The following is a 16,759-nucleotide window of genomic DNA, read 5'->3' as shown; positions in this document are numbered from 1 at the left end:
CAAAAGATAGCCTATATCTTTCACGTCTACTTCTTATCTGTGCCAAATAACAGAAAAATTGCTCCAGTAGTTCGTGAGATAAGCCCTTTCAAATAATTTCCCCCGTTTTTTTCCACATTTTCCTCTATTTCTTCGCTCCTATTAGTCTTAGCGTGATAAAATATACTCTATAGCCTTCCTCGATAAATGGACTATCTAAAACTGAAAGAATTTTTCAAATCGGACCAGTCGTTCCTGAGATTAGCGCGTACAATAAGCCCTTTCAAATAATTTCCCCTTTTTTTCCCCACATTTTCCTCTATTTCTTCGCTCCCATTAATCAGCGTGATAAAATATAGCCAATAGCCTTTCTCGATAAATGGACTATCTAACACTGAAAGAATTTTTCAAATCGGACCAGTAGTTCCTGAGATTAGCGCGTTCAAATAAGCCATTTCAAATAATTTCTCGCGTTATTTCCACACTTTCCTCTATTTCTTCGCACCTATTAGTCTTAGCACGATAAAATATAGTCTATATCCTTTCTCGATAAATAGGCTATCTAACACTGAAAGAATTTTTCAAATCGGTCCAGTAGTTCCTAAGATTAGCGCGTTCAAATAAGCTCTTTCAAATAATTTCCCCCCGTTTTTTCCACACTTTCCTTTATTTCTTCGCTCCTATTAGTATTAGCATGATAAAATATAGCCTATAGCCTTCCTCAATAAATGGACTATCTAACACTGAAAGAATTTTTCAAATCGGACCAGTAGTTCCTGAGATTAGCGCGTTCAAACAAACAAACTCTTCCCAATATTAAGTATAGATAATTGACTCAATGATCTCGGATCCAATATATATCCTACTAATATTATAAAGGCGAACGTTTGTTTGGATGTATGGATGTTTGTTACTCTTTCACACAAAAACTACAGAACGGATTTTAATGAAACTTCACAATAACATAGCTTATACATCAGAATAACACATAGGCTACAATAAACCTGAAGAGTATGTTTGCTTGAACGCTTAATCTCAGGAACTACAGGTCCGATTTAAAAACTTATTTCAGTGTTAGATAGCTCATATTTTATCGAGTAAGACTATAGGCTATATATTATTACGCTAAGACTAATACGAACGAAGAAACTCAGGAAAATGTGGGAAAAACGGGGGAAATATTGAAAAATTACGAACTACTGGAGCAATTTTTATGGCAATATTTGGCACAGATATAGAGTGGTCTACTCTATATCTGATCTGTGCCAAATAGGGGTGTGGTAGTGAAGGGAGTACGGACATAAGCTATTTTTTATGAAAAAATGTACGGTTTTCGTAAAATTCCTAATTTACGCGGGCGAAGCCGCGCGGAACATCTAGTGATAATCTAAATTCTAATATCCCCCTATGAGCCTGTTTCACCACTTCCTGATAAGTGCCGAATAGGCTATCGACCACTTAACTTGATAGATCAAGTATAGAGAATCTGTCAAAAAAGTTGTGAATAGCCTAATCGGCACTTTATCAGAAAGTGGTATATTTCTCCCTTATATCCCTCCAAAACTCCATCGAAAGTTTCAGTAAAGCGTCTACCACTTTACTAAAACAACTGACTTGACTCGTTGACTTTACTGACTACTTTTTTAGACTTTTACTAGACCTTCGACTTGACGATCATCTGGATTCTGGAAAAACGACTTTAAATTTTGTAAACTTTTCACGAAAAAAATTTTTTCCCGCCATATTTTACTTGACACTGGCCATGCTTAAAAAGCCGAGCACCATTGAAAAAAAAAGAAGACGAAGAAGTTAATGAAAGTTGGCAACTGTCATTTCATGTCATTTGGTCTATGCTTTGCCTAATCTGTGGCCTTGCCTCTTTGGTCAATAGTTTTAGTAGTAGTCTGTGAGTTTTAGGTAGCTATTATTATTTATTAGTTTTTACTTAAACACTCAATTTATTTAATACCTATATTTCCAAGAAACTAATATTTACAGACAACTAAAGATAAATTTACCACTTATAAAATGTCAGAGAAAGATAAATCAAAAGCGATTATACAAACAAAGAACGTGCCGAAAGATGCGCAAGTGGTCATGTCCATAATGAAAGAGATCGGTGTCACAGAATACGAGCCGAGGGTTGTTAACCAACTGCTAGAGTTCACATACAGATACGTTACATCAGTGCTCGAGGATGCCAGAGTATTTGCTAACCATGCTAAGAAGAAAACTATCGACTTGGACGACGTGCGTTTGTCAGTGCAGATGCAGTTGGATAAGTCCTTCACAAATCCCCCTCCAAGGGAGGTGCTTTTGGAAATCGCGAGAGTAAAGAATGTTAATCCACTTCCATTTATCAAACCCCATTGTGGACCTCGTTTACCACCTGATCGGTATACATTTGTGTTTTATTATGTAAAGTAACCATTGTTGTCTAAGGGGGATATTAGATTATCATATATATTGGATCCGAGATCATTGAGTCAATGAAATTGGATAATGTAATATAGACAAATGATTCATTTCTTCCTTGATCATAGATTTTTGACATTTGCTGAGAGATTGGATCCAATACGGTCATAGAAATAGGTGTTAATATAAAAAAGATTTTTTAATTTCTTGTTCGTTAATATGTTTCAAATAATGTAATGTAATTATTTTTCTAATTATATACTTGGATAATCTTGCTGAAATAACAAAAAACAAGCCATATTAAAAATGACGATGTCTTTTGACAAAACAAATTCTCTGAGATCTAGTAACCCTGACGTCAATACCTGTCAGCGTTAGCGCTCTCCATTGGCTATTGAAACCACATATGACGTAAAATAGGATCAATGAAATATGATAATGCAGATATGATCAAATGATCATATATATTGGATCCTATATATGATCATAGAAATGATCATATATAAATGATAATGTAATATCCCCCTAAGGCCAGCGTTGCCAGATTGTTTTATGCCAAGTCGGGACTTTGGAATTTTGTGAATAAGAATGATGTCTGGCAACGTATCTTAGGCCCACTAGCTTGAATCTGATTTCTCTTTCACTCATATGAAGAACAACTGAAAATGAATGAATTTAGTTGTAACTTTTTACCATAAGCTACATATAAATGTCTTTATTTTCAGCTACTGTCTATCCGCGTGCAACTATCGGCTCAAACCAGCAACCAAAAAAGTTCCAATGAAAGCCACAGTTCCAACTCCCACTATAAAAACTGTGACGACAAAGCCCAGTAGCAACTTGAACGTTGTCAAACGTACACCTGGGGCAATTGTTAATGTCTCCTCAAAAGGCAGTGTGGCTCCAAAACCTGTGCTTAAATTTACTTCTAGTCCTAAGGTAAGTCAAATAGTGCTGTTTAAGGAATTTGTGTTAGAAGTTATTTTGGTTTATTAAGGGTGGGTTGCACCAACTTATAATAATAATTTTAACCAAACAAAATGTCAAATGAACTGTCAAATCCCTAGTAAAAGTCCATTATGGACGCCATATTTGATGATTACCTTAACCTTAACTATAACTACGCCTCTGGTAAAAACCACCCTAATAGTGCAAAATGCATTGTAAAGTGTAGTGCATCCCCACAGAAATATTTTCCAACTGAGCAGTTTGCAATACAGGGCCAAGGCATGCTGTAATAATTTCATATCTCAGAAAGTTCCATAAGACAATTTACTATTTAGGATTAAAGTCTTGAGATGATGAAGTGGCTAATATTTTTTAAACATTTGTTTTTTTTTTTCATAAATTGAAAGCCTGGAATATTATTTGGAATTATGGATGTTATTTTGATTCAGTAATAACATAAAATCCGTATTCTATTATATTTCTGGTCTCCATTTATGCATAAAAGCAAACATTTTCAAAAATATAACCACTTCATCCACTTATAAGTCTTTGATTATGCTATTAAATAGCATAATCAAAGACTTATAAGTTTTGTTTTTTTTCAAATTTTGTTCCACTACAATAGGACATGTTTACATAATTCTTGTAACACCTGATTATTAGAGTTGTTCAATTAAAATATTATATCAAAAAAACTTCATCGAAAATCCTCTGTAATCATAATTTGTAAATTTCAGGTTGTGGCAAAACCAGCAGTGCGCGTGACAGCGGGCCCCTCCTCACATGGGCCCGTCAAGATGGAACTGGATGAGGTGTCACAGAAACGGAAACGGGAAGACGATGACTATGAATAATGACTACACAATATAATTATTATTTCTAGTAACTTTGTTGTGTCTTTGAAACCTGAATGGTAGTATACAAAACCAAGCTGATAACCTTACAGTAACATTCCCAATACAGTAGTAATTAATTGCTAATCCAGTCCCTTGCTAGCCTGGCACAACTTATTTATTTTATTTATTTCATTACTTACATGTAAAATTACAATTCTGACAAAATATTGTCTTTAACCCATAAAGTTTATATACCTAGCAGAATAGAGAAACAAAGACCTGAGCAAGAGATATGTCACTATCAGTAACACTGCGTGGAAAAAAGAGATGTGTGATACATGACAGCAGCACTCTTTTTTTTGACGTCCAGTCGGCACGTGCTGCACGTTGACAATTTAATCTCATAGAAATCATGTTCAATCATGCTTGTGTAAGTGTATATGTACACATATTTTTACACACAGATGAAAACGATTTCGGTTACGTTTGACAGCTCAAGATTGTTGCTCTATTCCGCTTGGTATATTAACTTTATGCTTTAACCTGTAGACAAGTTGTGTAGACAATGTAAAAGAGGTTCTCTTATTTGTATTGTAATCTGACATACCAGCTGTATTGAGATATCCATACTATTATTATAAATGCGAAAGTGTGTCTGTCTGTTAACTCTTCACTCCCAAACCGCTGAACCAATTTTGCTGTATTTTTTTTCCATATTTAATATTACAATCTGTCTCCTGACATCAGTGACGGATTAAGGGGGGTATTACATTATCATTTATATATGATCATTTCTAGGATCCAATATATATGATCATTTGATCATATCTGCATATTACATTATCATATTTCATTGATCCTATTTTACGTCATATTTGAAACATATTAACGAACAAGAATCTAATATCCCCTTAGGGGGATATTAGATTATCATATATATTGGATCCGAGATCATTGAGTCAATGATATTGGATAATGTAATATAGACATATGATTAATTTCTTCCTTGATCATAGATTTTTGACATTTGCTGAGAGATTGGATCCAATGCGTTCATAGAAATAGGTGTTGCCAGTTATTTAATATAAAAAAGAGTTTTAATTTTCTTGTTCGTTAATATGTTTCAAATAATGTAATGTAATTATTTTTCTAATTATATACTTGGATAATCTTGCTGAAATAACAAAAAACAAGCCATATTAAAAATGACGATGTCTTTTGACAAATCGAATTCTCTGAGATCTAGTAACCCTGACGTCAATACCTGTCAGCGTTAGCGCTCTCCATTGGCTATTGAAACCACATATGACGTAAAATAGGATCAATGAAATATGGTACTAATGTAATATGCAGATATGATCAAATGATCATATATATTGGATCCTATATATGATCATAGAAATGATCCAATATAAATTATAATGTAATACCCCCCTACTATTTGATGTCCTAAGCAATCCATAAACTTTTACCACCTAAAAACATTAGTTTTTTCCTAGAAACTTTTTTTGGTGTGGTTTATGGTGACGTGAGTGAGACGTGATGCCCTAAGGATGGATGTTTTTTGTCCTTCTTCTGGCCCCCCCTCAGACATGATGCCCTTTTTTTTTTGACATGGGGAAATGCTTTACGCATCCCCGGCAAATTGGGGATATCGGCCGGGGTATATGGAACTCCTGCTACCCACTAAAACCCCATGGTGTTCCACTCATCGCTTAAGGCAGAGTTGCGGGTACGATAGAACCTACCGCAACTCTACCAGCGATCATCTACAGACCCGACACCACCCCGCTACTCGGGGGGCCGCGATGCGCAGGAACACCTTGCGCATCACGGCTCTCTCTCTAGGACTCGGTGCAATGGGCGGCGGTGTCCCCACACCACCGCCCCGAGTACCCGGCTAATGTAAGTCGCTGCGGCCACTCCGTCGCGTGCGTCTTCTCCTCGGCCGTCTCAAAGGGTCGAGCGCCTCCCGTTCTCTCCTGCGCTCGGCCTCCTCTTTTGCGGTGATGACATCCTGGCCAAAGTCATTTACTGCTGCTATGCGATCTCACTGCTCAGCATTGCCCGGATTATCGCTGGCAGCGAGAGGTCCATTCCAATGACGGCCGTAGACGTGATGCCCTAGGCAATTGCTTAATTTGATTAAGGGTTAATCCGTCACTGCCTGACATTGAGTAATTGTTGTGTTACTTAGATGACTTGCGCGTTACTTGACCAGCATCAAGTACACTCTATATACGCAGCCTACAGACAGCAGGTCCTGCGGTAGTTTTCTTTTGAGTTGTGTTGAGTTGTATTGTTATGATTATTAAATGTGAATAATAATCAGATTATTATGATTGATGAGTAATTATAAATTAAATTTCTACAAGTTACAAATGAATTTTCACGCTGAACAAAAAAAAACTACTTTGTTGAGAGTATTGTTGTTTACATTAAATATATATTCCGATTAACTTGCAATAAATTGATAAATGTAAAATAACAGTTAACTTATAAACCTTTGTTGGTAATAAATCAGTTATTGGCATTTACTTAAAGTAAATAAAAACAGACAATAAAAATACAAGTTTATTTCGGCGATTAAATAACAAAAGTATAATGTAAAAATATTAATCTTAACAAAGAATACTGGTTAAAACGCCAGTTATAATCTTGTAGATATAAATAGGGCAGTCAGTATAATTGCATTTCTTTTATAAAAACTTTAATCTAGTAGGATTAATTACATTTCTTTTTATTTAAACAATCCATTTTAAGTCTAAGCGGGTCTCTAGATAAGCAATTTTATTGCGCAATATCACGTATTTTGTAATATTATTGACAGGATTTTGGCGCCACTTTTTTTTTTGCACACATTGCACATATGCTACCATATGTGCAATGTGTGCAATGCACACGGGCGCCATCCTCTAGGGGCGCCAAATCGCCATCTTTAGAGGCGCCAAAATCAAGGACTCTAAAAATTTGCCTAAAGTGGCGCCAAAATCCCTTTTTTGCACACAGGTGCCAGTAGCCCTTACGGGGGCCCTGATTATTCACAGTCTAGGGTTGATATTGAACATCGCGATTCGCGCGCCTACAAATAAACTGTTCAATTTGAAGCGTGATATTGCACAATACTATCGTCTAGGGGCCGGCTAATACGAGGTATTTGTTGGAGGTACAACGGTTATTTCTTGTCATACTTGTAGAAACCTTCTCCGGTCTTTACCCCCAGTTTTCCTTCAGCGACCAACTTGTTGAGCACAGGGATGGGGTTGAAGAGGGGTTCGTTGGGGTACTTGGCGTGCCAGCCGTCGAGGATGAACTTGTTGGTGTCCAGCCCTACGTAGTCGGCCAGCTCCAGCGGCCCCATGGGGTAGCCGGCGCCCAACTTCATGGCAATATCGATGTCGCGAGCTGACGCGTCGCCTGAAATATTCACAAAATCCAGTAAATCAAGAGGGTATGAAATAAAAAAAAAAGTAAACTGTCCAAATCACAATGTCCAGTGAATCAAGAGGGTATAAAATAATAAATACTAGAGATGTGTAGTCACTGGTAGTGTCTAAAATGTCTGAGATTTTATACGTGGGAGAGCCATGCTTCGGCACGAATGGGCGGGCTCGACCGGAGAAATACCACGTTTTCACAGAAATCTTGCGTGAAACAGCGCTTGCGCTGTGTTTCGCCTAGTGAGTGAGTTTACCGGAGGCCCAATCCTCTACCCTATTCCCTTCCCTACCCTTCCCCGGAAAACCCTTCCCTACCTTCCTCTATTCCCTTCCCTACCCTCCTCTATTCCCTTTAAAGGCCGACAACGCACCTGCAGCTCTTCTGATGCTGCGAGTGTCCATGGGCGACGGAAGTTGCTTTCCATCATGTGACCTGTTTGCTCGTTTGCCCCCTTATTTCATAAAAAAAAAGATTCTTTTAGAAACTTGTTAGTCTTGGTACTGATGGAGAAAACTGATGCCCATTTTCACCAATTGTCTCCTAAATAAATAAATAAAATAAAATATCTTTTTATTCAAAATGGGTATCATGAATAACATGATACACTTTTTGAAAGTCGAACGAAGAAACTACGTTGCCTACCACCGGTTCGGGAACTACCTAAAGATAAGTGACCTTAAGATCAAAGTTATTGTGGTAAATATATTAATTAAACTAAATTACTTGATTATTCAGCACATATAAAACCATTAAAATATTTTTATTACAGTATTTGCAGTACACTGACAGACTGATATAAAAAGAATAAATAATAGTTTATCTTATCAACAGTAAGGTATTTACGTCATATAAATAAATTCTATAAGCACTTTTTTACCAACATTTTGCATGTTTCATTTTTAAATTACTTTAAATAATGACTACTTTAAATTATCAAATATATAAATTACTTTAAATTATTATATGGCAACAACAATGAATGGTGCTTAAGAACACAAAAAAAATTAGTACTTAACAATTATGTATTAGCTAATTTGCATAAAATTGTGGAAGTCCAAATTCTCAAACTGTAATAAAAATTCACATTCAATTATCTATACTAATATTATAAATGCGAAAGTATCTCTGTCTCGCTTTCACGACAAAACTACCGAACCGATTGTAATGAAATTTTGTATACAGATAGTCTAAAGCCTGAGAAAGGACATAGGCTACTTTTTTACTGGAAAAAAGGGTAGTAAGGGGGTGAAAATACGAAAATTTGTTCAAATTAAGTTAGTTCCAAAAATTCATACTAGATGGCGGCGTGCGTCTTTTACATCGCGCTAACGCTTGCCCAACATCTTTCTATAAGAGGTGGTATCATCTAATATTTAGGTTTTTTCGATTTTTTTCGATTGTTATTTCTTTTTTACGTTATTTAATAAGTCAATACTTTATATTATATGTATATAACAGTGACGTAACCTTAAACCCAGAGATCAATTATAAATAGTTTATGGTAAAGTTGTGTAATTGGGGGGCTAAATAAGCTTTAAAATTTAGCATAAAATATAAAGTTTAATTAAAAAAAATGAAATATTATGTGCACACTGCACAGCTGTTGTGATTTCAGGGGTACCAGGGTTTTTTTTATAAAAGCTTTTGACACCAATTTTGTTGACATCGCGCGCTATAAACTGAAGTCCACGCGGACGAAGTCGCGGGCAACAGCTAGTATAAGTTACAAGAGTAACTTGAAATATTTTAATGGGTAGTGCCATTAAAATATTTCAAGTTAATCTATACTAATATTATAAATGCGAAAGTATCTCTGTCTGTCTGTCTGTCTGTCTCGCTTTCACGCCAAAACTACTGTACCGATAGTAATGAAATTTTGTACACAGATAGTCTAAAGCCTGAGAAAGGACATAGGCTACTTTTCAACTGGAAAAAGGGGTTGTGAGGGGGTGGAAATGCGTAAATTTGGTCAAATTAACTTAGTTCCAAAAACTCAAAACAGATGGCGCCAAGAGTCCTCTAGATCGCGCTATTGCTTGCTCATGTGTATTTCTATAAGAGGTGGTACCATGTTGAGCTAGGTTTTTCGATTGTTATACACGTTATTAACTAATAACTCACCTACCAACTTAGATATCAAATTCAAAAACAACAGCGCCAAAACTACTGAACCGATTGTAATGAAATTTTGTACACAGATAGTCTAAAGCCTGAGAAAGGACATAGGCTACTTCTTACTGGAAAAAGGGGTTGTAAGGGGGTGTTTATGCGTAAATTTGTTCAAATTAAGTTAGTTCCAAAAACTGGAACAGATGGCGCCAAGAGTCGCCTAGATCGCACTATCGCTTGCTCATATGTATTTCTATAAGAGGTTGTACCATCTTGAGCTAATATTTCGATTGTTATACATGTTATTAATTAACTCACGTACCAACATAGATATCAGAAACAACAGTCTACCAATAATAAATACTAAATAGTTTATGGGTATTGGGCAAAGCTAAAGTTGTGTAATGCATTATGCAGCTAAGTTGTGTAACGCTAAATAAGGTTTAGGTATAAAAAAGTTTAATTAAAAAAAAAAACATATTATGTGCACACTACACGGCTGTTTTGGGTATTTTGATTTAAGGGGTACCAGGGTTTTAAAAAGCTTTTGACACCAATTTTATTGACACCGCGCGCTATAAACTGAAGTCCGAGCGGACGAAGTCGCGGGCAACAGCTAGTCTTAGATAAGATAAGCCTTTATTCACAACAAATATTTTACATTCACCAATTATTACACTAAAATTTTATTTCGTTGTTGGTTGTCTTAAGACATAGGCCTCCTCCAGATTATGCCACATAGTCTTGTCTTTGCATTCTTCTCCAGTTCTTTAGTAGGTCATCTTCCTTTTACATTGCCTCCAAGTTACTCTTATAATTATTTTAATATAGTAGCAGACATTTTAGGTTTTAGCACGCTAGAATGACCAAGTTAGTAGTTATTTCTTACAAGTACTAAATGTGAAAGATTGTTAATATTTCTCAGGGCCCCCGTAAGGGCTACTGGCGCCTGTGTGCAAAAAAAGGATTTTGGCGCTCCTTTAGGCAAAATTTTTGGGATCTTGGTTTTGGCGCCCCTAAAGATGGCAATTCGGCGCCCCTAGAGGATGGCGCTCGTGTGCATTGCGCAGTGCACACATTGCACATATGGTAGCGATATTTCTAATAAAACTACTGAAGATATTGTGATGGCTATGGAATAGTGGATTAAAACAAGATATCTTATCTGTAAATGGTATGTGTGTAACAGATACTGAATTGATGCTAAAAGAATCTAATTCTTACCTCTCTCATACAGCCTTATAGCCTCAGCGATATAAGGGACCAGAAGCCTGTTGACAACAAATCCGGGTGTGTCCTTGCAGGTGACACAGGTCTTGCCGACACTCTTTCCCCACTGCATCATTGCCGAGTATGTCTCCTCGGACGTGTCTGCACCTCGGATCACCTCCAGTAGACGCATCACGGGCACCGGGTTAAAGAAGTGAAGACCACCAAACCTGGGAACATGTAAGGCTATTTTAGATTACAAATTACAATGCATCCAACAATATGTATTGTTTCTTAGAACTTAAGAAACTCAAACTCGAAAACTTTTATTCAGAATGTTTTTTTATAAATATTTTCTGAATGTTGTTGCTACCGTTGCCTACCACCAGTATTCTGTATTTCTTAGCTTAACTGTATTTTTTAATTAAACTTAATAAATAAAGCAAAGTAATACGTTTTTTACAGACAAAATCTTCTACTATTTGTTTAACTTACTTGTCTTTCCTCTTAACAACACTGCCGATTTCGTTAATTGACAGGGAAGATGTGTTGGAAGCAAATATTGTGTGAGATGGTGCTGCCTGGAATATAATCACATTCTATTATGGTATTTTTATTTACAACAACTTTGTAGTTTTGTTAATCATGTTATAAATCATAAAATATCATATTGATAATGCCTAAAACTAAGGCAATTACCTCATCCAGTTTTTTGAAGAGATCATGTTTGACTTTCATGTTCTCTACAATGGCTTCTACTACCAAGTCTGTTTCTTTCACAGCAGCTACAGGGTCAGTATTAGTCTTGATCTTGGATAACGCACCAGCTACAAACTTTTCTCCTTCCTGAGGGTTGTCTTTGTAGATTTTCTTGGCAACCCTGCCCAGGTTGTTGGTAATAGACTTTTGTGCTTTGGTGAGGACATCATTGTTAACGTCCACGAGTGTCACATTTTGACCAGCTTGAGCAGCAACCTACAAGATAAAGTTCAAAAGATAATTAGTCACACTCAGGCCGTATACCGATTAAAACCTTATTGCCACCGTTAACCCATCAATCTCCAAGCGGCAGCCGGCTGCTGCATAACATTTGAAAATCTATTGTGTCTGCGATACCCACGATGGAGGTGCTACGGCCTACGGTCGGTTTTCTTAGCATGTAAGTTGTAACGTGGCAAATTAGCTAAATTAATACAAACCTGTGCTATTCCCGATCCCATAAGACCACCTCCGATCACCGTCACATTTTTAATCGCGCTTTGCACAGCCGCAGTACTCGAAAAGTTTCGAGCGATTATTCCGAAATGGATCATTGTTTTATATATAAATATTATTAAAATACTTTAACTACTTTGAAATAAAATAAATGACTATAAAACAGATAAGACAGCACTTCTAAACGGCTAGGAATTGAATAAAATGTTGGAACGAAAGTTACTCCAAAGTCCAAAGAACGTTCGCGGATTAGTGATAAAGTACTCCGCCGCCTTCTTTTATTACCGTTCGACGTAGGTAAGTAGGTACTTTACCGTTTTAAGAGCTCACCTGACTCTAAAAATCAAACATCGTCCTTCTCTCTTCACACTCACGCCCATCTTTCATATGCCAGGTGAAAAAGGACGGCGCGGAATCATCGCCGAGTTAGTTTTACTTGAATAAAAGACGAACTATAATGATTATGAAAAAAGTGTTTTGGGCAAATTTAGGTTTTATCAATACCTTTTTAGATATTAAAAAACATTAAAGAAAAGACAGCAAACTTCGAAGATCCAAGCAAAAATGTGTCTAAAACAAGGTTTTTTGTAAAAAAGAAACTATCGAGCATTTTTTGAGTAATCGTGTTTTCGTCTTGAGCATTTAATCTTTATGAACTGAAGTTACTTGTGTCAAAAAATCAGTTTTCTAGACCTTACAGATTTTGAGATCTAGGTTAAAGTATGGAGTCAAGTTAGGGTCATATGCGTTCTTAACGCGTGACTGAGTTTATACCTACTCGTTTTATAATTATAATTTATAAATATGTTTATTTTAGAGCCATTTGCCTTTTAATAGAACTTAGTTCTTTTATTTGATAGGTAAATTATTATACTGAAATCTGAATAAATCTATTAGTATATTATATAAGTATCTGTTGAATGCTTGCTCACAATTCACAGGCTCACAGCTCACGCACGGTGCTACAGCTTGTAACTTGGGTGGCTTGCAAGTGCGATTTTTTTTATTTTTTTTTATGTAATAAGGGGGCAAACGAACAAACGGGTCACCTGATGGATAGCAACTATCGTCGCCCATGGACACTCGCAGCATCAGAAGAGCTGCAGGTGCGTTGCCGGCCTTTTAAGAGGGAACAGGGTAATAGGGAGGGTAGGGAAGGGAATAGGGTAGGGCATTGGGCCTCCGGTAAACTCACTCACTCGGCGAAACACAGCGCAAGCGCTGTTTCACGCTGGTTTTCTGTGAGAACGTGGTATTTCTCCGGTCAAGCTGGCCCATTCGTGCCGAAGCATGGCTCTCCCACGTATGATATTTGTCGGTCTGCCTGTCTGTCTCACTTTCACGCCAAAACTACTAAACCGATTGTAATGAAATTTTGTACACAGATAGTCTAAAGCCTGAGAAAGGACATAGGCTACTTTTTAACTGGTAAAAGGGGTTGTAAGGGGGTGAAAATGCGTAAATTTGTTCAAATTAAGTTAGTTCCAAAACTCATAACAGATGGCGCCAAGAGTCGCCTAGATCGCGCTATCGCTTGCTCATATGTATTTCTATATCAGCTAAGGTAACACCGCGTTAAAGTAAATAAACCGTGTTGGATACGTTTTAGATTGCTTGTTTTGTATTGCGGCCGGGCCGGTCTCTCATAGTAAACAAGCAATGGAACAGCAAAAAATGGAAAGGGCGTAAGTAACAAAATAGTTTTTGTCGCGTAATTTAAAAACTATAGATACATTTTATATAAGCTATGGGCAAATTAAAGTGTATGCTTGAACCAATATAATAAAAATTTTGGAAGCTTAAATCACTCTCTTCTGTTGGCAAAATAGGAATCTCTTTTTTTACAGAGGTCTTTTTGATTGATTATTCTGTGTTATAAAAGTTGACCAATCGTGTTGTGCTATGGGTAATTCAAAGACAAAGACATGATGAATACTGACAATGAACTTTAATTTCTTAGCTTTACTCATTGCTGAGAAAAATCGATATCGCTACAGCCTACATCCAAATTATCAAGGCGTCGCCTTAAGCTAGAAACAAATTATCGGACGCATCCATGAGTCGTGATTTGCGGCTGACGGATGCGGCTTAACAACATTGTTAAGCCGCATCCGTCAGCCGGACGTTCGCGGATACAAAAACATCCAGTCAGAAAAAAAAAGATACATACAGCCGAACGTATTACCTCCTCTTTTTTGGAAGTCGGTCAAAAAGTATCATATTATAATAGTCCTTTCCCAGGGAAGGACATAATTATATCATGATACTTTTTTATACCGGAAAAAATATCCGGAAAAAACGGATAGGTATACTTTAACCCCAGGGCTCAAAGTATATCTGTACCAAACAGCAAAATCGGTTAACGGTTTGGGCGTGAAGAGGTTACAGACAGACAGACAGACATTTTTACACATTATGAGTGAGTGAGTGAGAGTGAGTATAGCTCCATGTAGAGCTTCACAAATTCGAAGGTATTCTAAGTACACAAGGAACTACTGAGAACCTAAGGTTTCATCTATATTGTGATAGTAAGTTGTCTTATCGCTCTGGGATCTGGGTCTAACAGGTAGGCACTTGACTAGGTATATGACCAAAAAATACTCAATTGTATCCATACTTTAAAAATATTCACTACACGTTAGAAAGGGGAGGTACAGACTACAGTCTGGATATGGACAGACAGACAGACGGACAGGCTGAAATATCTCTGTTGTCGGGTCCCGTTTTTACCCTTTATACGTGGGAGAGCTTCGGCACGAATGGGCCGGCTCGACCGGAGAAATACCACGTTCTCACAGAAAACCGGCGTGAAACATCGCTTGCGCTGTGTTTCGCCGAGTGAGTGAGTTTACCGGAGGCCCAATCTCCTACCCTATTCCCTTTCCTACACTCCCCTATTCCTTTCCCCTCCTATCCCTACCCTCCCCTATTATTCCCTCTACAAGGCCGGCAACGCATCTACAGCTCTTCTGATGCTGCGAGTGTCCATGGGCGACGGAAGTTGCCATCAGGTGATCGGTTTGCTCGTTTGCCCCCTTTGTACGATGCAAGCATCGCACATTCCTAGGTCAGCATAATAGTTAGTTTATCAATTTTGTAAATATCTCAATATTGAAACGATTTCATAAAGTTTTAATTTTTGCTATACTCATCATTATCTTTGTGTATATAAAATGTGTCTGCTACAATACGCGAGCACTTATTCTTATATCATTAATCTTATATCATTACTCTTATATCACTGTACCTTTGTTAGTGTATCAATAAACAGTTATCATTTTACGGCTGTTTCTATAATCAATCATTATTATCAGCGTTTCCTTTTTTTTTTAAAAAAAAAAAAGGAAACGGGAAAATTATTCATCTTTGTTATTATATTATGCAGTATGCTGACACGGACAAAGTCGCGGGCAACAGCTAGTAGAAAATAAATAGGGATGATGACAAGGTCAAAGATTAGCAAACTTTGTTAATAAAATAAAGAAATCACGGTAAAAAATAAGTGTTCCCAAAATTTCAGCTTGATAGCATTTGTATTTTTTTTTGTTATGCGCCTTCAAAGTTGAATATTAAAGTCAAATTTTTTTTCAATAAAATTTCTTAATATTTGTATACCATTCGATAACTTATGCAATTAAAGGCAACTTTTGTTACGAAACCACTTTCATAAACGCAATATTTAATATACCTATCGAACAAAGTTCTCTCCCGATGCATACAAACTACGAAAGAGTGACGTCATACTTTCGTAGCACTTTTTATGGAGCGTTTCGGGCAGGTCTATTTTATGAGATGCTTGAATTGTCATATCTTGGTGAATTTTTAAGCTATCAGAGTCATTCTTTCAACGATGTTTCTATTTTTTGAGGGTCTTTCAATTACAAATAAGAAAAAAAATTAGTCATCATGCCTATTCTTGCAATATCGTATTGTTTTCTAAGGTGTTATATCTTTAATATAAAAATGAGTCGCTGAATGTGTTGCTAAGCTCGAGAACGGTTGGACCGATTTCGCTAATTCTTTTTTTTAAATATTCCTTGAAGTACGAGGATGGTTCTTACGGAGAGAAAAATTCTAAAAAAAAAATAATTTCCTGAAAAAGTCTAAAAACAACACTTTTATAATAAAAATGGATTTTCAATTGTGTTAGTAACGCTAAAACTCGAAAACGGCTGAACGGAATGGGCTAATTTTAGTCTTAAAATATTCGTAGATGTCCAAGGAAGGTTTTAAAATGACACGAAGTTCACCGGGACAGCCAGTTAATTTATAAAATAAAAATAACGCCTTTGAAAAAAATTGCAACAAAGTTATTTTTAAATTTTTGGTCATTGAAAAGTGTCTTAAGTTGACTACCGGGCCGCCCACTACGGGCCGCCCGTCACGGGTAGGTCTGTCGCATGTCTGCTCGTCAATTCCTAGGTACGGGCACAGACCCGTTGGCCCGTGCCCGCAGCCTGCCCGCGCATTTTTCCCGCGCGGGCACGGGCAAGTCTGTACATGGTCGCGACGGGCGGCCCATCGTCATTCGCGCCTTGGAGAGCGCTTAAAATATTATTTTAAAACATATTATTGCAAACATCACAAACGATAAACTTAAGAATTTA

At 36.9% G+C, this 16,759-nt stretch overlaps 2 protein-coding genes across 2 annotated transcripts; one reads left to right on the top strand and one right to left on the bottom strand.

Annotated features, from left to right (window-relative positions):
• Window positions 1–1,902: 1,902 nt before the first annotated feature.
• On the top strand, window positions 1,903–4,228 carry LOC121735235 (transcription initiation factor TFIID subunit 9). The gene is made up of 3 exons (XM_042125988.1): window positions 1,903–2,375; window positions 3,120–3,333; window positions 4,080–4,228. Exons 1-3 carry the CDS (start codon window positions 2,008–2,010, stop codon window positions 4,194–4,196), a joined length of 699 nt encoding a protein of 232 aa, XP_041981922.1. The 5' UTR covers window positions 1,903–2,007; the 3' UTR covers window positions 4,197–4,228.
• A 3,032-nt stretch (window positions 4,229–7,260) lies between these two features.
• LOC121735573 (hydroxyacyl-coenzyme A dehydrogenase, mitochondrial-like) lies at window positions 7,261–12,399 on the bottom strand. The gene is made up of 5 exons (XM_042126429.1): window positions 12,137–12,399; window positions 11,637–11,912; window positions 11,433–11,518; window positions 10,953–11,167; window positions 7,261–7,595 (listed from the first exon to the last, which is right to left on the bottom strand). Exons 1-5 carry the CDS (start codon window positions 12,248–12,250, stop codon window positions 7,354–7,356), a joined length of 933 nt encoding a protein of 310 aa, XP_041982363.1. The 5' UTR covers window positions 12,251–12,399; the 3' UTR covers window positions 7,261–7,353.
• Window positions 12,400–16,759: the final 4,360 nt, after the last annotated feature.

The sequence above is a fragment of the Aricia agestis genome, chromosome 17 (assembly GCF_905147365.1).
Source record: "Aricia agestis chromosome 17, ilAriAges1.1, whole genome shotgun sequence".
Lineage (NCBI taxonomy): Eukaryota > Metazoa > Arthropoda > Insecta > Lepidoptera > Lycaenidae > Aricia > Aricia agestis.
This window is presented reverse-complemented; position numbering and strand designations above follow the sequence as displayed.